The following is a 21584-nucleotide window of genomic DNA, read 5'->3' on the forward strand; positions in this document are numbered from 1 at the left end:
GTCCATGATATATACTGTAGATAGCAAGGGACGCACGGATGAAAAAATGCATAATCGGTCCCACCCGTGAGGTATGTGTTATTTTAATATTATTATTTATTTATATTTATTTATTTTAATATTAGAGAAATGGAGATTAGGTAGAGATAAGCGTGGGAAGCGCTGTTGCTAGCAGCCACAAGAGCAGCCTTCCTGCTTATTTTTGTAGTTGCATGTAGAAGAAACTGCTGACTGCTGAGAGAGTTGCAAACAGGGCCAAAGGACCTTGATTTGATGCACATGCAATTGCTAAAGATGCTCTAACACACTTGAATTGTTGCAGACACACATAGAAACGACAAGATTGAAATATTCTAATACCTTCAGAAACAAAGTACACGAATGTAAAATCACAGTCAACCAAAATTAGCAGTATGAAAACATATACAGTAATGTATATGTTTTTACTGTATATGTTTTTATTGGACCCGACCCTCACGAGCACCAAAAAGGAAGAGTCAACCTAAAAACAATGCTGGAAACAAATACAACGTTATAGGATAACTACGGTAACTTATGACACTGGCTGCAAGGCCCCCTAACATTTAACTGAACTGCAGGGGGTACTCTTCCTATGATGTATATACTGACAACCCTGAGAGCTTCATGTGCTTCCAATATCATCTCCCTTGAAATCAGACCGCATCCACTGTATTTTTGGACACAACGCCTCCTACAATCGCCATGCTCAACCACTGTACCCTGATCAAACTGATCAAATATGGTGTCCAATGCAAGGCTTTCAAGGGATGTTGCATTCTCGAGAATATGACAAGTGAGCTCAACCATGCTCTTTGCAGAGCAGAAGCCAATGATCTGCACCTTCCTAAGCCTGCTATGCTTGTGTGCAGGAATCCACCCCACATGCAAGGCATTCCCAAAAACTGAATCATGCTTCATGTCATTCTGCTTTACCTGCACAGGATAAGATTAATGTCACTTAAGATTAACCACAGATATAAAAGCTTTTTTTTTCTAAAAAAAGATGGAATTGCATGAAGAACAACTTACACTCAGGATGAAAGTCTCCAAGGTAGGTGAAGCATCCAGAAACGAAACCAAAGACAGATAGTCATAGTCTGGGCAAAAAGCCTTAGAAAAACCAGTAAGATGAATCCTTAAGTACTTCAGATTGAGAAACTTGTCAGCTGCCATAGGTGTATTAACGATCTGCGTTAAGATACATCAGGTTACTAATACTTCAGGGCATGACTATACGCCATAACACTGGTAATCTGAAGTTTTAGAGTATACCTCATTAACCGAAGTTACTGTAAGAGTTTCAAGATTTGGCGCAGCAGAAGGAAGCTCGGTAATAGCATAAAGAAGAGAGTTAGGCCTATAAGCAAGTTGAATATCTAGATTCTTCACATGTGAAGATTCTCCAAGCGAGAGGCGTACTGGGCCACCAAAAAATCTAAAAGTGAAGAGGTTTGGAGCTTTGCTCTCTATAACTTGTAGCTTGTAGCACTCAGACACCACAAGGAAGCTGAGCCGCTCTAGCCACAATGGTATTTTCAGGAAGATTAGCCGATCGCAACATTTGAGTTCCAACTTCTCCAAAGCAAAACAATTGGAAACAAGAGACCCTAACTCATCACCTGTAATACGCACTTGATACAAATGCAGCTTTGTCAAGCTTCTCAAGCAAACAAATCCAACTGGGGGATGGAAGGCACACTCGGTGAGGCGGATGTATTTAATTGAGTTTCCACACCCACCAAATAAAAGCGAGCACGGGAAGCTGTATTTTTTCTTGTAATTTGGAGGCAGAAAAAGTGTGACTTCTTCAATCCCAGGTGTGATAGCAATCTGAAGCCAACGATTAAGTTGACAAGCATCAACTTCACAATAATAAGGGAAAGAAAGCCTAAGTGTCTTCACGCCGATGCCTGAGTGATTTGTAAGAATTTGGTCAACTGTCATGATTAAACGCCTTGCTATATAATCCTTTCCACTTGCATTTGTTTCAGTGTTTCCTTAGTGAAATTTAGATAGGGGTAGCATCTCCAAGAACGTAAAAATGTGTGAGATATGCTGGCAGATTGAGCAGCATCTTGTAGTGACATTAGGGAAAGTATACGGCACCAGATATCCTGCAAAAGCATGAAAGAATAGTGTAACAGTGAAGTTGTAAAGGCAACATATTTTTTCAGTCTTTAAGCAACAGGATTACATGGGCATACTATCCCAGGCTCCAAGGTTATCTCTCCATGTTTGCACAAATGTGCAGCATCACAATGATACACAGTGGCAGAGGGCAGGGATGGCTGACAGAGGCAATGACCACCTATGACTGAGTTCTTGACTGAAACAAATCCTTGCTAATTAAGTTGTTAGATGAAGCAGCAGTTTAGTTGAAGCTACTGTAACGAGGAGTGCCAAAATGCTGCCAAGATAGCTATTAAAAATTTGAAACAGTCTGCTTCAGGTTACAGAAGGACAATATTTCGCCATATGTTTCATCTTTTGCCTTCATCTTTTCTATAGGGGGGCTATGTTTATGCAGGCTGTGTATTTCAAATAGCATTTTCTGTAATGTTTTCATCTTTCTATAGCTAGAGGAGGCTAGAGCTTAGCCTTCACTGTCACAGCAGCAACAAAGTAAATACTAGAAGATCTGTTCACAATTTTTTACGTAGCTAGTATAGTCCCATCATTTAGAGCAACCATAGAGATGTTTTACTTGTAATATAAGCTTTTCATTATCAACATGTTATGACATACCTCAGGAAGGTTTGGCCCCAAATATGTGGATCTTTCACCACCTTCTTGGCAGAGCAAGTCCTTCTGTGGTACTAGAGTAATAGTAGATCCATCTGCAGCACACCATGCATGGTAATCAGACAGATATTAAGGTGCTGTTTGGTAGCCTTGCTCAGTACTATTTCGCCTTGACCATCGAGGATAGCCAATGAACTTGTGCATTTGGTAGCTTCGCTGATGCATCTCGGAGTTCGTGCGAGCAAGCTTTGTCTAGAATCTGGCGGAGAGACGTTTTAGCTCGCCGGGATGGGCAAGGATATCAGGGCTTGTGCCAGCGACGCGAGGCAACCCACGCCCGAGCACCAAACATGCCCTAACTTTAGCAACGCAAGCATATGGATGGAAGCAGAACAATCCAGTTTGTTTCTACCACAAAATTGTTGCAAACAAATCCCTCCAATCGCTAATATAGGACGTCCAGATTAAAAAAATAACTGCAGTACAAAATATATGTCCAGACATCATATATAAATATGTAATCAGGAGGAGGTAGTAATAAAATATATCTAATAAAAAAGTTGTTTTGATTCAATAAAAAAACTACATAGGTCATAAACATTTGGAGTAAGCCCATTTTTGACCTTTGAACTATCATGAGACTCTCCTCTTAATCCTTGAACTCCAATACCAAATAACTTCAACGCATGGTAACGGTTTCACCATGTATGATACTGTTAGCTCGCCTTGATACTGTTAGTTCGCCTTGATTGTGAAGTATTTCCAGGCACCTGTATAATATCCTGTGTGCCTAAAAAAGAGCGCTCATACACTGTGCGGAGCTGTAGACAGAGAGGGTGGTAGTTGGAACAGTGGATGGGCGTCCTGGTGAGCCTAGCCTAACATCGTGAATAGTAATGACAGATCTAAAAACCGTGACATCTTATAGTGGTGTGTATCTGATTAACCCAAAAAAGAGCATGGCTCTAAGTCCTAGAAAAAAGGGGCAACCTTGGTGTTTCGTTGCTTAGTATAGATCAATGTAGATGTAAAGTTTGGTTCTCCCTCGAAAGGACAGATTACCCCATGAAGTAATGTGAGTAAACATGAACCGCTATAAAAGGCTAATCTTTTTCTACGAGGAAGCGCATACCTAGGGCAATGGAGCAATACTACGCAAAGCAGACACAATAGATTTCAAAGAGAAGAATAACAGAGAGGTCGAGGGGACTAGGAGACGACTTACTGCGAGGTTGGGTTCGCCGGCGGCTCCACCGCTTCTGCTTGAGCGTGAGAGCTTGGGTTCGCCGGCGGCTCCACCGCTTCTGCTTGAGCATGAGGTGATTTAGCGACAGCATCCCCATGACACAACTGCCTCGGTCTGCGTGGGCGCGGCGAGTCTTTGTGTGCTTGAGTCTCCTCTAATCTACCCTACCCAATCCTTTAGATCTCTCAATTCCTAGTCTCTTCTATTCTCGTCTATCTAAATCTCTCAATTCCGCGTCGCCTGCGCTCTCGGTTTCGACTCGAACTCGAGCTGCCAAGGGCGTAAATCGAGGTCCCGCCGCTCGCGGGAGGTAATAAGTTTTTTTTTGTTTGAGGGGAGGCGGAAGTATGGATGGCAACGGGCACATTACCCGCAGGTATGAAGGATACAGACCCGCACCCGCGACCCGCGACGGATGGAAAGCTACGCCCGTACCCGTCACCCGCGGGTACGCCCGCGAACCCGCCGCGAACCTTGGAGATCAGGCCGGCGGACGGCGGATGCGGGTCGCTGGGGCTCGAGCCGTCGGACGCCGGCACTCCCTGCTTGCCTCCTTCAGGGGGCCTGGGGGGCGGGCACGCGCCCGAGCCGGAGCGGACTGGCGGCGGCAGCTTGGAGGAGCGGACGCCGGCGAGCGGGCTAGCGGCGGCGGCTTGGAGGAGTGGACGCCGGCGAGCGGGCTGGCGGCGGCGGCTTGGAGGAGTGGACTGGCTTGCAGCGGCAGCGCCGGGGGTCAGGGTCGGGCCGTCGGGGTCTCGGCGAGTGCCCGAGCGGGACTCGTTAGAGGGAGGGCTGGCGGTGCCGCCGCTTGGAGGAGCGGGCTGGCGGCGGCGGCTTGGAGGAGCGCTGCTGCGCTGGCGCGGGCTGGCTAGCGGCGGCGGCGGGGGACGGGGGACGGGAGCAGGGGCGGCGGCTGTGAAAGGGAGGCAGGGAGGGGAACGGGGAGGGGGATGGAAGGAATGAATGGAAACCCTAGAACAAGTGGTTATATAGTTGTATATGGGGCCCACGTGTCAGTTAATTTTGCGGGTTCGTGGGTAGGCAGGTATGGGTACAACTTTTTTAAACCCGCAAAATTTTACCTGTCGGGTTCAAATGCAAACCCGCACCCGTACCCGTGGGTACAAATCCAAACCCAGATTCTAGCCCTAGTGGGTTTTTACCCGCGGGAACGCGGGTAATTTGTACCCATTGCCATCCATAAGCGGAAGGTAATAAGTAATACTCTACGGAAATCAGTGGGTTCGTGGTCAACACACGCACGGCCTTTTACGCGGGGGGGGGGGGGGGGGGGGGGGCCGAGCCCACAAGAGGTGAATGGGCTTCGGGACTTGATCGATAGGCCTTTGGGCTTGGGCCCTCTATAATAAATCCAAACCCGTGTTGTTTGAGGCGGAGACGGAGACGACGGCGACGAAGAGGAGAATCGCGAACTGATTTGGGGGCAAGCCAAGCGGGCGGGGAGGTTGGATTAGCTAGAGTTCTGGGAGGGAGTGGGTTCGCCGCCGAGGGCGGCAGATGGCGGCCGTGGAGAGGCAGCTGGTGGTTGCCGTCGAGGGGACGGCGGCGATTGGGCCCTACTGGTCCACCATTGTGGCGGACTACGTCGAGAAGATCATGCGGTATGCCCCTTTTCTGTCCTGTTCTGTTCTGTTCCCGGCATAGCTCATGCTTCAGATTCTAGTGCGCAAGACAAGCGGGGAGGCTTGGATGCGGAGGTGCTTGTGGGGAAATTTCTTGTTGCCTCTTTGCTAGGGTTCAGGGGGGAGGGCTAGTCGCCCAGAGTGTTCGCCGTCTCTATCGCTGGATCATATCGTGGGAGCCTGTGAGGACTATTTTAAGCTTTTGGGGAAATTCTAAAACAAATTAAGCTTCCAGAGATTGGGGTTGGATTGTTTGATGATTCCTGATTTGGTTTTTGATCATTGCTTGTCGGAAAGGAGGGAATGATCTCTTTTGCTAGTGTTTAATAAATAAATTAATACGCTGGAGCACCGAGTTACTAACTGGCGATCAGACAGACCAAGCGACTATTAGGATCTAGGAGCTAGGTGGAAGGGTGTTACCTACCACTAGCAGGTTGTTGGCTTTGCAAACCATTTTTTGGAACTTCCCTTGTGGAGTTATCATCTATTTTATTTATCTGTAGTACCCATGCCTTCAATCTTCTGTCTTGTCACAACTATACACAATTTTTTTTAAAAAAATAATAATCTGATTGGCATGCCAAAAATCTTGGTCAGTGTTTTGAACAGTGTTAGCATAAACGCTAAACATTCGGTCACCCTTTGTTTAGCGAATAGTCAGACTACATGGCTGATTATATGGGCTAAAAACAGATTAAATGTGATGATATAGATTAAATGGCCGGCACGACGAACACAGTTAACTAGTGAGTAGTGTTTAAACAACATGTCATAATTCATTTTTCACACGACTCTGCTATGTGATTTTTACTTTTTTTGACTTATTTGTGGAGTGACTTATTTGTGGAGGAAATTCAAATATGTGCAGGAACTTCTGTGCAAGTGAACTGCCAGGGCAGGTAATTCTGTCCTAATGATTTGTTAATTGTATGTGTTCTCAGTTTGTGTATGCTATTCCAAGAATTGTGTCAATGTATAACTTGTTCTTCATGTGTGCAGAAGCTTGCAGGAGCACCACCTGAGCTTGCCTTAGTTGTTTTTCATACCCATGGACCGTACAGTGGTATGCCTATATTTCGTCCATGTCCATCACCATGTCAGCTAATTTACACTATCAAACAAGTACTATATCTGTCCCAAAAAGAATGCAATTCTAATTTTGGCCTAAGTCAAACTATCATAGGTTTGGCCAAAATTATAGATAATAATAGTATTACCATTTATGGCACCAAGAATGTATAATATGAAAATATGTTTCATGATGAATTGAATTATACTTATTTGGCACCATAAATATCCTGGACCCTACACAAGCGGGAGCTCATGCACTGGGGCTGCCCCTTTTTTATATATAAACTTGGTCAAAAATTATAATTGTTTGACTTAGGATGAAGCTAGGATCACATTCTTTTTGGGATGGAGGTAGTAAGTTATTAACATCATTTTCCAATGCAGCTTTTGGTGTGCAGTGCAGTGGATGGACGAAAGATACCGATGCTTTCCTATCATGGTTGTTAGGAATATCATTCAGTGGTGGAGGATTTAGCGAAGCTTCTACTTGTGAAGGTCTCGCTGAAGCACTGACGGTATTGACATGTTGACGCTGTTTAAAATTTTGTTGCAAATGATGAGTTCCTCATGGCCAGAAATTAGCAGTTAGGAACTTTTCTTTCACCCTTTATAAGATCTCAACATTGTGTATCTTCCAAGTTGTGTTGTTAAGAGAGAATGATGCCTGCAGTTAGCACAATATGCTTTCTTTTGCCATTGTTGCCTATGATTCCGTTGCCTTGTTTTGTTGTTAACCAGTTCTCTATGAATAAAGATGTTTTATAGTTCCACTTGACGACAAACATCGATTCGTAGCTCTCCTTGCAGGTGTTTTTTTTCTAATATTGTTGTTTAATTACTTTTGTAGTTGGGAATAATATTGCACACGAATGATGATTATTTCAAATATAGGCCACAATATGATTTGCACAGGCTATTATTTGACTGATAAAGTTTGAATATTGTGTTCACACTGTTTTGAATCATGGACAGTTTAGTAAATGCCTTGATCAAAACACTGCCTTTCTTTTCTTAGTGTATATAGGCACCGTTCTTTTCGGTGGTGTATCTGTTTTCTGCTAAAACTGGTTTGCTACGGATGCCTCTAGACATTTGATTCTTTAAATGAATGGAGCAGATTGCTTTTGATCCTACCTGCCGTAGCTGACCGCAGACAGTGCTACTCAAAATAACGGAGCCATAGTATGGATCAGTAATAATTAGTTATTACTATTACTGGTAATATATTTGCATTACCCAGAGATAAGAATGGAGTGAAATAAGCATGATAGTCTGCTACATTTTTTGGAGGGCATCATGCCATTTTGTTCGCAGGGATGAAACTTACGTGATGAAATCTTTGGTTACACAGCATTGATCTTTCTTTCGTTGGAACATTAAATTAGCTCATGTGCAATGTCCACAATTTTATTGATGTCATAATGGTCATTTTCTTATGTGCAACTAGATACTTCAAGGCAGTCCTAATACAACAACCCAAAGTCATCAAAACCATGAAGCACAAAAGCATTGCATACTTGTCACGGCAAGTAATCCATATCCTTTGCCTACACCTGTCTATCGTCTTCCTACTCAAAGCGTTGATCACAAAGAGAACATTGAGTCATCAAAAGAGCCTTCTATTGCTGATGCTGAGACTGTTGCGAAATCATTTGCTCAGGTGCTGCACAAGTTCTGCCATAGCTTGTTATTATTTATTTCCTGTGTCTCAAATTCTCAGTGGAATGTCAGTAACATTTGGTTTATTTTATTTAATATTTTGGATGCAGTGCTCTGTCTCATTGTCAGTGATATCTCCAAAACAGGTTCCGACATTAAAGGCTATATATAATGCGGTAATTTTGTCACTTGTGTTGGACTTGAACCTTCGTCTATTCCCTTTCTCTGATTCTTTTAGTTCTTTCATTAATCTATTGATGTACTGTATGAACTTTTGACTGCATGGATTCTTGGATGTCAAATAAAAAGAACCAAGGAGTACATTCAAGTAATAAAAACATACTTCTAGAGTATGATACGTCGATATCACTCACTTTAATGTACTTTCAATCTGACTTCTCATTTTAACTTCATGGATGTGGGAGTGGTTAATACATTGATTTTTGGAAAAAAAATATGTCTATGCCCACATCTGTGCACAAGTACTTATAGTCCCCTGATAATGTCTTTGGTGAAAAATGGTCTCAAAAACTGAATGAAATTGATTATCAAGTCTAGACTAAGCTTTTGTGACGTTTATATTGCAGCGGAGGCATTAAATTCATTGCTCCCTCCGGTCATTAATATATGACGTTTTTTAGTTCTAAATTACACTAAAAATATAATATATTAATGACTGGAGGGAGTAGTATACTAGCTAAAATTGAAAGTTATGACCTTTCACCAACTCTGATTTTCCCAGTTGACATTGACTATTCCTTTAAACTTATGTGATACAATTGGACCTTGTAAGGCCTTCAACAATTGTGATGAGCATGGACATGATCCTTACTCCATATTCTGCTACAGGGCAAGCGAAATCCTCGAGCTGCTGATCCATCAGTCGATCATGCAAAAAACCCACACTTCCTTGTTCTTCTATCTGAGAATTTCATGGAGGCGCGGACTGCTCTAAGTCGTCCTTTACCTGGGAACATGGCCCCAAATCAAACCATAACGAAGATGGACACTGCACCTGCAGTTACAATGTCAGGACCAACTTCAAATGCCAATTCCTCAGGTTGAAAAGATGTTAATGTTAGGCATACTTTTTTCAATAAGTTATGTTTTTGGTTCTTCCCCTTATAGAAAGGAAATGTTGTTGATGTGATATCTGTGCGCAGGAGGGATGTTGGGAAAGTTTTATAAAAGAGGTTTAGGTATTTTCACCTAGTTAAGTGAGAATTGGTTTAACGAATACTAGTTTCAATTTGACTGAGGAAAAATTACCCAAGTGAATTTATTCTTGATGTGTCAATTTGGCCGGCATTCCTAACATATGGCAGAAAAAGTAATAATGAATATGGCCGACTATTTTGCAGCAGACAAGGGTTTTGAATATGCTATTACATGATCTAGTTTTGTGTAAAGAGTACCTTTGTTGTGCAAAAGGCTCAAAGGATTGTGCTTGTGCATCTGATCTTGCTTACGCTCTTGTTTGTGCCACCGCATCAATTTAGCATTGGATTTATTTCTGAAAAAGCGCTTCAAACGTGGTATTACTGGGAAATACCACATCACCTTAGCGGGAACTTTTTTCTTGACGTCCTCCCCGTCGACCTCACCAGGATCATTTTGCCTGATCTTGTACCATTTTGCATCACAGACAGGACAAGCATCCAGTTTCTCATATTCTTCGCCTCAATAGAGAATACAATCGTTAGGACATGCGTGAATTTTCTGTACCTCCAATCCAAGAGGGCAAACAACTTTCTTTGCTTCGTATGTTGTAGAGGGCAGTTCATTTCCCTCTGGAAGCATGTTCTTTATGATTCCAAGTAGCTCCTCAAATCCCTTATCGGTGACACCATTAGTTACCTTCCACTGCAGCATTTTAAGTGTGGTACCCAACTTTTTAAGCCTTTGCTTGCAATCTGGATACAATAATTTTTTGTGATCCTCCAACATCTTCTCAAACTTCTTTGACTCCTTTAAAGTTTCACAGTCTCTTTGTGAATCCACTAGAACCTGACCTAATTCATCAGGTGGTTGGTCTTCTGCTGCATTTTCTCCAGCCTCGTCCATTTCTTCAGCATCGTCCATGGGTTCATCTTCAAAGGCTCCTGCTTCATATAGATGAGCCCAGTCTACAATATTATGATTATCATCTTCTTCACCATCTTGCATCACAACTCCAGGTTCACCGTGCTTGGTCCAAAGAGTATAGTTATCCATGAAACCCTTTTCATAAATGTGGGCGTGTAGAGTGCTCATCTTAGAGTATTCCTTATTATTTTGGCAAACGCGGCACGGACAACACATAAAATCTTTCGATGACTTGTGGGTCTCTACCGCATCGAGAAAATACTTTAGACCATTAATCCACGCCATGGTGCACCGGTCGCCGTACATCCATTGTCGGTCCATCGATCTACAATTTTGAATTAAGTAACAACATTATTTTACTTGTATTCATATCATTTAAATTGGCACATAACATAATGAAATACAAAAGCTATTTTTGCGAATTTAACATTGACATACAAAATTAATAGAAGTCCAAATTAATAAATACATGTTGCAAAGGCTTTGTTTTAGGGTCACTTCCTCTAAAACCATCGAGGATTTCATTATTGAGACCAAGACCGTACTCCTTCACCGCGTCCTCATATATACCGCACCGCATTGTGGATATCGATTCTAGCCCCAAATATCAGAGTTTTCACCGAAGGATCAAGGTTAACGACATATTCATGATCTGAAACATACATTTTTTAATCTTTTCGATCGTTTCCATATGAGCCCCAATAAATACATCATTAGAGTGCCAAAATAATACAACTAATTGAGAGAAATCTCTAATTAATTGAAATAAATCTCTATAACTCAAAATTATTTTGACACCCTTCAGTTCCAGGAGAACACTCTTTTCAATATCCAGAAACCATCTAGAAGAAAAAAAAACTTTATTTCGGAAAATGTATATGTCGGTAACCTCGACCCTGCGGTGATGACAATGCCTTTCGGGGGGACACGGTGCGGTACAAGGATGTCACCAATCGGCCAGTCGCAGCACCAACATTTCCGGTTAATAGGAACACAGCACTTGGCACAAGCAGCGTGCTCGTTGATATGCTCTCAGTGCAACAACGACCACGCTGACTGCGTCAAATGCTGTCTTCGTATCAATCGGAAGTGCTGGTGATGCGACCAACCGATTCGCGACGTCCATATAGCGCATAGTGTTTCCCCGAAAGGTAGTGTCATCACTATTGGATGGAGATTAACGACGTATACTTGTTTCGAAATAAAGATTTTTTTAGCTTATAGATAGTTTCAATGTGAGCCTGAATAAATACATCACTAGAGTGTCAAAATAATCAATTCATAATAAAAAAATCTATTATAATTCTTTCGTTAGTTCATTATAAAAAAATTAACTATCCACATTATGGTTATATCTACTACAATCACATGTTTTATCTACACTCATTCTAAAAATTTCTACTATCTACATGCTTATCTGAATCTAAAAATAAAAAATGTCCTACGATCATTTGTAATATATAGAAAATGATTGAAAAATATGTCTATAAATTTTTCATATTCAACCTAGCCAATAAACCTACTCCCACATTCAAGTCATCGGTTCTATATATCTCAAATCATTGCATAAATCAAAGAAATCATACTCATCCTCACTATTTCTAAAAGTCACAAATTTCTCTAACTACAGAGCATCCTCACTATTTCTAAAAGTCACAAATTTCTATAACTACAGAGCATAAAACGAAGAATAAAGACTATGAGATCTTGATGTGATTCTCAAGATGGGTGCATGCCGCCCTTTAAGGGAGGATGCTCCCCTGAAATGTGGCGCTTGTTTTGCTGAAGCTCAGACACCTTGTGCGTGTCCTCACTGATGAGTGATGAGGCTGCGAGCTCGCCTTGGGTAATTATAATGAAACCGACACCTGTAAAGCAACAATGGAGAATTTCTTTACCTTAGAAACTGTGTCTACTCCCCTACTTGTAAGACTACGTAATAAAAGTTGCACATGAGAAACCCTAACATGCAGGTGATATACTGAGATATCAATAACTTGCGAGTGAAATGCTAAATATTGTTATGCACGAAATTCCGAGGCCGTTGACCTCTCTTTCTTCGTTTTCTGCCGTCTCTACTGTTACGAAGAAATTAGAATTAGTGATCAATTTCTGTGAGAGTTAATTAGATTAGTCATTAGGCGGTTACCTTTCATGAAAGGACCAATCCCCGAAAGGGCCAACTCACGAAGGGGCCATCCCGAAAGGGCCATTCACGAAGGGAATAGACACCCTTTCTCTCTTGTACATATTAAAGAAGTGGTCTAAACCATTAATCAATACAATCAACCATTCCATTCACTTTTACTTCTAACATGTTATCACGCACGTTAGCCTCTCCACTGACTCTCGATTACAGGGAGAACTCGCCGAGTTATTCCCAAGAAGAGAGGCGGGAAGTCTTCATTGAGTTTATCGATTTTGTTGGTTGGCAATTATTTTAATTGCAATAAAATTGGATCCTCTTAATTAAGTGATGCTTAATTAATGACGGTTGTATTTGGGCTCATATTGGCCCAGTCTAGAAAGGCAAAATGGCAGCCAAACTATTTTCGCTAGTAAGGCTAACATAATAAGTGTAATGAAAATAAGTGTTCTCCCAAATAAGTGTTTTGGATATACGAATGGTACACTTTTATGGTGACTACCATCATTCATTATTAAAGGTTACACAAAGATAGTAGAGCCTTAGGCATTGGCTGTGGTATATTCATGTGAATATATCAGCCCAGAGACCGTGCCTATAGCAGCAATTTATTTGCCTACTACTGAGAGATCTACTCTATGTTTCAGACATAGAGATTATCTACTATGTGTGTGCTATATTAATAATGATTGTTTGTGAGGTCTACTCACCTTGTGACTACCTCTAATTGGTGTGAGGTTTAAAGTTTTGTTGACTACCTCTAACTATCCAAAACAAAGTGAAGATATGGATTCCCCTAAATTTTGCATTGGAGATTACAACATCACCATAATAATTTTTAATTACCTTAGGTGTAAATTAATTAAATCAATGGGCTGTCACATGTGTGGATATTGACTTCAGAGGAGTTTGATGAACTCGCTCTAGATGGTATCATTATCCCCCATGGATAGTTGGAAATAGCATTGGTTTTATCCCATTGACTAAGGGAAGAATTTCATGAACCTCAATTAGGGGTTGTTTGTTATACATTATAGATGTTATAATACTTATTGTCAATGCATAAGTATTGTAGGTATCATATTGATAAATTTGATACTTAGACAATATTTATGGATTTCTATATATTAGATGAGAATTTCATTGAATTCTTGTCATATATGGATATAAATCGTACGGGAATCATTCCAATGTGGGAATGGTATGTGCCTAGTGGATTTTTTTTTACCACAAACTCTATAATTGAGGAAGCAAAATGTTCCTAGTTCTTATGATAAGAAGAGGGAATATTTTTGGCCATCATTGATGCGATGCAATGATAGTTTGATTTATTCTACCACTATCATTCTTCTTATGGATATGAGTTAACAATTGCGGATATTTAATTATATCCTAATTCGACTCATATCTTACCAAATTATAGAGATATCCAAATATTTTTTTGTTTGGAAACACAAAAAGAAAATATTGGATATGGCATATAACCAATGAGATAAGTCTCATTTTGATTGTATTATGCATACAATCATTCCGGTACAAAATATTGCGTATAAGATAATTTTTCACACTGTTGATGCATTCCAAATTTGGAATGATCAACTTGCACATCCTATGGGATTAGTTGAAAAATTATTAGCAATTCTATTGGTCATATTTTGTTTTTCAAAAGTGTGGTTACGACAAGTGCCACAGATAAATTTTGAAGACCCTCTTATCTTAAAATAATATTTAAATATCTTAGATTAAAGAGAATATTTTTTGGTCCGATACAAATATTGTATGGACAGTTCAGACATTTCATGGTTGTAAAGATTCATCTATAAGATGATCTAGAGTGTGTGAAGTATCCACACTTAGCCATGCATTTGGTAGATAATAGCTCAAGTTGTGAGCTCATTATCCTGAACACTACTGGATTTATATGCCTCAAAACGATTGTTTTGGCATTAAAATTCAGTTAAACATCCAAAAGGATAAATAGAATCTATGAGAAATACATCAAAATAATAAATGACCACTATTAGAGAATTGCTATTTGCCAACTTGGTGTTGGGGTTAGATAGATTTACACACTCCTGACTTATGATTAACTGCATATCCCCTATATGCATTGAGTACGTGGGAATCCATGAAAATTTCCTATTTGCGTATATAAGATTGGGTTACGTTGTATACGTACTAATCTCACCACCACAGCGTACATTGATGGGTACACACACAATTTGGGAAACATAAGATTTCAATCTCCGTCAATCGTTAAGTATCTAGAACCTCTCAAGGAGGACCTATTTACAGCCCGTACGCTGGGTTTATTTTAATAACGAGCATTTCCAGGCATTAGGGGGAGATTTGACGTACCATATAAAATGCCAAGAAAATATTTGGAGTGCTTAAGGCATTTCAAGCTCTGGATCACGTACTAAATGAACTGAATTTTGAGTTCAAAGAATTGTTCATTTGCAAAGTATTGCAACTAAAACTGCCAAATGCATTTACTTATTACTAAGGTATCTTTTAAATTTGTTAATCCTTTGCAAGTATGTGCCAGAAAGAGTGGAGGTATTAAATAAATCCACTCAACTCTCAATTGTAAATAAGAGGGGGATAAGTATGGCTATAAAGCAGGATTATTCATTGCTAGCAATAGAAGATTTTCCTTCTAAGATAGTAAATGTAGGTCAACCTATGGTTGGCGATACCTTGTGGGTAAATATTGGTTATTACCCAGTGGATGAATGTCATCCACAAATCTAACTCAGAGGTGCACCTAAATATTAATGCTAGGATATCGGAAAGCCATGATTCTCGTTTCAGGAAGTCACGATGAGTCGTTAATGGTATTTTTGAGTCTTGATAGACTGGAGAATTATATGAAACAAAGGCTAAACGTGTCGACATATATTTCTCTAAATAAATTGTACACAACATTCCAAGTCATCCAATTAATAAGACCATGGCAGAGTGTTATTGAACACTCTTATTGGAACATGTAGAATGAAGCAGTACATACAGAGATAGTCTTGCTCACCAAGAAAGAGATGGTTTAGCCTATGGAGTTAACATCTCAAGGTATCTTTACTGTGGGATACATAAGTGTTTTCATCCTAGAATGGATTGAGAACAATATGGTGGTGAGATACAAAGCAAGACTAGTAGCACAAGGGGTTTACGCAAAGCCCTGGCATTGATTTTCAATGCAAATTATTCTCCTAAATAATTGTTATAAATTTCCGATACTATCTTTTGATTGGCAGTACAAAAGCATCTATCTTTGCAGTTGATAGTTGATAGATGTAGTGATTGCATATATTTATATGATCACTTGATTTGGTATATTTGTGAAACTTCCGAGAAGGAGTTCACATACCCAAACCTCATACATAAAATTGCAACATATATTGTGTATAACTTAAGTCAATATATGGCTTAAAGCAGTTAAGTCGAATTTGGTACAATCGACTTTGTGTGTATTCCTTAAACTTAAGGGATACAAGGTTGATTACATGTGGGTGTTCATTTTTTATGTCCTTGATTGGACTTTATAGTCTTATATGATGGTCAATAAATTTGACACCATTAGTAATGAACACACATTGATAGCGCATGATAATCAAAGACGTAGTTTACGTTGGAAGATACAGACTAAACTAATATTTAATTTGTACTTATGATCTAAGCATCTTCTCTCAAGATTTTGTACAAATTAAGCTTCTATATTAAGATCATATTGAGCTATTCAATATGAAGGTATCCTATGGTTGTTCCATCTCTAAAAAGGAGAAAGATTATTGTATGCCATAGTGATTGAGATGAGATAATAGGACATATGGTTCATTATCTCTGTGCTATTGATGCGCTAATATATCTTGCAAAAGTTTCCGGCCGGATATTATTTTTTGCAAAGATTTGCTATCTAGTAGCGGCGCTAGTCCAACCAAATATTGATAGATTGGAATTAAGAGTATCTTTTGATATCTCAAATAGCACATGTGATCTTGGTATAATCCATGATACGATCATGTGGATATAATGATTCTGGTTATATTTAAGATCCCAAAATCCAGATCATTGGAAGGCTTAAAATACATTTGGAAAGATCATTTTGTGATAGTCTTTAACTACACATTAATGGTCAATTCCACTAATCATTCTGATATTGTATTGCACAAGGCTTCACATGAATGTGTATAGCTTGACAGAATGATAGATCACATATTGAAGTTATGTGGTGTTGATTCTATTGAATCAATAGTCATTACCTATAAAGGTAATGCAACTTGTGTTGTGTAGATGAAGACAAGTTACACTTAGTGCAATATTTCTACACTAAGATGGTTCTGCTCCATAAGTAATATGGACATACGAACATTTGCAAAATAAGTGATGTGATAATCTTGTTGAGATATTCACGGAGTCTACCATACTCAACATTTCTTATGTCTTGAGTACATTGGTATGAATTTAATTTAATATTTGCAAGTATCAGGGGGAGAGTCTCTCTGAATAGTAACTTGTTGCAAACATCATATTGCACTCTTTTCTTTCTATGAGTTTTTCCTTTAGGTTTCTCATATAAAATTTTTAATGAGGCAATATCAACACAAGGTCATGTCATATCATCTATTTTTCCCATGGAGTTTTTGGTGGATGATACTCGGACATAACATGCATTGTACTCTTTTCTTTATGTGAGTTTTCCTTTTGAGGTTTCTCATATAAAATTTTTAATGAGGCAATGCCAGCGCAAAGGTATATGCTATATCATCTATTTTCCCCACAGGGTTTTTTGGAAGATGATATTTGAAGCATATTGACCATAGGGTCAAGGTGTTATTAGACTAAGACTTTGGGTTTGTCTCAGGGGTCTACTAACATTGATAATTGTATATTACGATGTTTCTCTTTATTTTTCCCACTGGGTTTGAAGGAGTTTTGCCTAGTATACCAGAATTACTTTTGTTTTTCCCACAGGGTTTTTCAAAGATTCTCCTCACATTTTTCTTGAAAGGGTTTTGGGGGAGTTATATATATCGCATCTCCTGATTTTTTCCCATAGGGTTTTCAAGGAGTTATTCGATTGATTACAAGACCACAAGAAGATCAAATTGATTACAAGACCATAAAAAGAAGAAAATTGATCAAGAGGGAGTGTTATGAAGAAATTAGAATTAGTGATCAATTTCTGTAACAGTTAATTAGATTAGTCATTAGATGGTTACCTTTCATGAAAGGACCAATCCATGAAAGGACCAACTCACGAAGGGGCCATCCCGAAAGGGTCATTCACGAAGGGAATAGACACCCTTTCCCTCTTGTACATATAAAAGAAGTGGTCTATACCATCAATCAATACAATCAACCATTCCATTCACTTTTACTTCTAACATCTATGATCAAACGCAATTATGAATTATTGTAGCTCAGCTCGTAAAAAGGTTAATTTTTTGGTGGAATTTGCCTATCCAGATTCGAGTTCGTTCTTGACTTGGCATGTGAATGGCTTGATGCACACTTTTTTCTGAATGTATTCATGATTTAACCAGCACTATTCTTTTCAGTGCTAGGTGATGTGCCCATCGACAACGAGGCATAACTTCAACAATCTCAATGTCTATCGGTCTAGTCTCTCGAAGGTGATTATAAGGTGGGTTGCGTTGCGTACATGTATTTATAGAGCAGAGTGCACGTGCGCATTCACGTTTTGTGTGAAGTTTTGGTAATTGAAGATAAAATATATGTGGCTAGGCATAATTCAGGGCCAGATGATATAAAACAATAAATACAGCGTTGCAGTTGTGACACATTATGATAGTTTCTCTAAGATGTGATTATCATATAATCCACGGTAGCCACGATACAGTGAAAGAACAGAGCACCTTGGTTGTTTACCACCTCCTAGAAAATCTAGTGCATATTTAGATAGAAATTATATAGGTTTTCGTATGTGCAACTTGAGTCTTAGTTTCTAGGAAACCTAATTCAACCCTGGTGTGGGGCATCAAGGTCTCTCCACGACCGATGCTCTTAGTCATGTATCTTTTTTTTAGGTTAAAGGGAAAATCCCGGTCTCGAACATTCACAAATGAATGCCTACGACCATTAGAAAATACATCCAGCCACAAAGCTAGAAGCTTACAGGAGTACTTAGGCTCCAAATCTCTAACTGTGAAATACAAAACACAAGAAAAGGAAGAAATAAGAAAGAAAGTGTAAAAGACTAAGCTTCGAACTTCTTCTACATTCTTCCTTCAATCTTGCTTTGGTCCTCATGTAGTAACAGAAATCTCACATCAACCGTCTACTTAGAAACTCATGATGTAAGAATCGTCAATAGTCCTGGGCCGCCCGGTCACCCTGTGATCTACAAACCACACTGAGTCAGTCTCTACAAAGCAAATAGATTAGACATCGCTATTGCTCCAAGCTGATCAAGGTGTCACCAACAAGGACTCCAAGATGACGCCTCAAGAAGAGAGCAACATCAAGATGCCACCGCCGCCCAAACCAGTGCGACGGTTCTTAGGTTTTCATCTGGATCTGTCCTTGTATAGGCTGAGGTTCTCACGGTAATACCTTCGACAAAGAAATTGATGCCTATAGCACCATTATCACAAGTAGTCGAGGACTAAACTAAGCTTTCGCCCGAAAACCTGCACACCAAGAAGCAATATGATGCATGGCGACCGGCTACCCCTAGCAGCACCAGCATGGATGCCCTCCAAGGCGGCGACCACCGGCAGCAAAGTTCTCCACCTGAAACTGAAACTTAGTCCAGTTGGTTCCGCTCGCGCTGTCGCCACCAAGAGCTGCTGGAGTTTCCATCGCCGGTGACGCGCAAGGGGAGGCACTGCCGGACCTCCACAGCCCAGACGCGCCGCGCCGCACCGCCGGCCGCCGGCCGTCGTGACCCTCCATGAGGGCCGCTCCCGGCCGCTGACCGAGCTCCGCCGAGGGGCCGCATCAGGCCGCCGGCCACTGAGCCCCGCCGAGGGGCCGCATCAGACCGTCGGCCATCAAGCCCCTCCATGAGGGCTGCTCCAAGCCGCCGGCCACCGAGCCCCGCCGAGGGGCCGCATCAGGCCGCCGGCCCCCGAGCCCCGCCAAGGAGCCGCTCCATGCTGCCGGTCGTAGGCCACCGGACCAGCCACTGGAGCCGCCGCCCGCCGTAGCCGACGTCCGTGCCGCCACCGCCGCCGTCCATGAAACCTGATCTAGATCTAGAGCCAAGGATGGAGTGAAGCTGCCTCACCGCCACCATCCTTGCCGCCGCATGGACTTCCAGCTGCCGGCTCTGGTAGCGGCGTGGCCGGGAAGAGGAAACGGGAGGCTTGAGCGGCGCTAGCGGCTTGGTTCCACCCGTGTTGCCCGAGAGGGGTGACGCGGGGGAGACGAAACGGGAGCCTGAGACCCTGTTTCCAAAAGTCTCTAGACTCTCTGAAAGTCTTTGGAGCTTAAACTTAAGTCCCACCTTGTTTGGTTTTAGAGACTAGAGGGACTAAAGGTCATATAATAAGTTGACAAAGTACAAAAATACCCCTGCATGCACAGTAAATGAAGGGCATTTGCTGGCCGCGCGCCTCCAAGGCCTGCTGCCGGGTCCGGCGCCTACTCCTCACTCGCGGCGCTCGCGCGGCTCGCTGACCTCCTCGCGCTCGCCGGCAATGGGGACGCGGCCGCCGTCGCGGCACACCCGTCGGCGTCGCACTCCTCCACGCCTAGAACGCCGTCAATGCGCGCCTCGAGCGCCTCCGCCGCCGCCTCCACGCCCGCTTCACGCTGCACCTGCTCTCGTCTGCGGCGGCCGACGGGCGCGCACGCGGCGCTCACGGACCATGACGACTGTAGGTCGTCGTCCCCTCCGCCCCCCACTCCCTTCCCTCCCGTTCGACCAGCCCCATGGCCGCCTCTCCGCCGCCGTGCGCGTCCTTGTTGCCGTGAGCGTTGCGTGCGGCGCAGGAGGTGGAGAGGCGCAAGGAGGACATCATCAAAGGCGTGTTCCGCGCGGCGCTGGGCCTCTGCTACGCCGAGCTCGGCAGCTTCATGGTCGGACCCGGCGGGGGATGCGTGGGCGGCGGCGGGGCCTTGCGCGGGCGCCGGCGGGGGCTAGAGCGGGTGGCCTAGGAACGCGCAGGCGGCAGAGGGATGCGCTGCGCTGCCGGTGGGGGCTACAGCGGGCGGCGGGGGCGGCGGCGGTGGCGAAGATCTAGGGCGGCGGAGAAGGGCACGGGTAGGGGAGAGGGCGAGAGAGCCAGAGGATGTGGATGGGGGGAGGGCGCGTCGGGGTGGGTGAGGGGCCGACCAGGGGTAGGGTAGGGGCAGTAGGTGGGAATATAGCCCAAAAGCCTCAAAAAAGCTCCTCAAGAGGGTCTTCTCCAAAAAAGTCTTTACCCCAAAAAAAAGTCCCTAAAAGTCCCACCCTGTTTGGGTTAAAAGTACCTAAAGTCCTAGGGACTTCTACAAAAGTTCCTCAAACCAAACAGGGCCTGAGGCTCAGAGCCTGCAGATAGTCATGTATCTGCAGCATAATGCCAACAAAATACGAAGAAGGAAAAACAGAAGTAGCTGATTGGCTTGTTCCAATACTTAATTATAGCCATCCATCTATCTAAGTTATGATGGAGTAACTTTTTATCAATTAAGTTATGATGGAGTAACTTTTTTTTTGAGGAAATGAACGAGTAACTTTTTCAATCACTCTGTTCGCTGGGCTGGAGTGGTGTGAGAGAAAAATACTGTTGGCTGGCTGGTGGCTGAAAGCTGGTGCTGGAGCGGTGTGAGAGGAAAACACTGTTGGGCTGGAGGCTGCTGGAGCTGCCGAACAGAGTGAATGAAATTTGAGGCCAGGTTAGAAATCGTCCAAATTTCCCTCGGAGCCCAATAAATACTGCCGTGCTATTATATATTTTTCTTTGTCCGGAATGGCCGCCGTGCCTAATTTATCAGTTGGATCCGGTCTTTTTTTAAATAA

General features: G+C 42.2%; 1 protein-coding gene and 1 pseudogene across 1 annotated transcript; one reads left to right on the forward strand and one right to left on the reverse strand.

Annotated features, from left to right (window-relative positions):
- Positions 1 to 453: 453 nt before the first annotated feature.
- Positions 454 to 4171, reverse strand: LOC120711510 (annotated as a pseudogene).
- Positions 4172 to 5388: 1217 nt separating this feature from the next.
- Positions 5389 to 9748, forward strand: LOC120711511 (mediator of RNA polymerase II transcription subunit 25-like). The gene is made up of 7 exons (XM_039997071.1): positions 5389 to 5631; positions 6524 to 6554; positions 6655 to 6718; positions 7111 to 7241; positions 8174 to 8386; positions 8496 to 8561; positions 9235 to 9748. Exons 1-7 carry the CDS (start codon positions 5528 to 5530, stop codon positions 9448 to 9450), a joined length of 825 nt encoding a protein of 274 aa, XP_039853005.1. The 5' UTR covers positions 5389 to 5527; the 3' UTR covers positions 9451 to 9748.
- Positions 9749 to 21584: the final 11836 nt, after the last annotated feature.

This window comes from Panicum virgatum, chromosome 6K (assembly GCF_016808335.1).
Source record: "Panicum virgatum strain AP13 chromosome 6K, P.virgatum_v5, whole genome shotgun sequence".
Classification (NCBI taxonomy): domain Eukaryota; kingdom Viridiplantae; phylum Streptophyta; class Magnoliopsida; order Poales; family Poaceae; genus Panicum; species Panicum virgatum.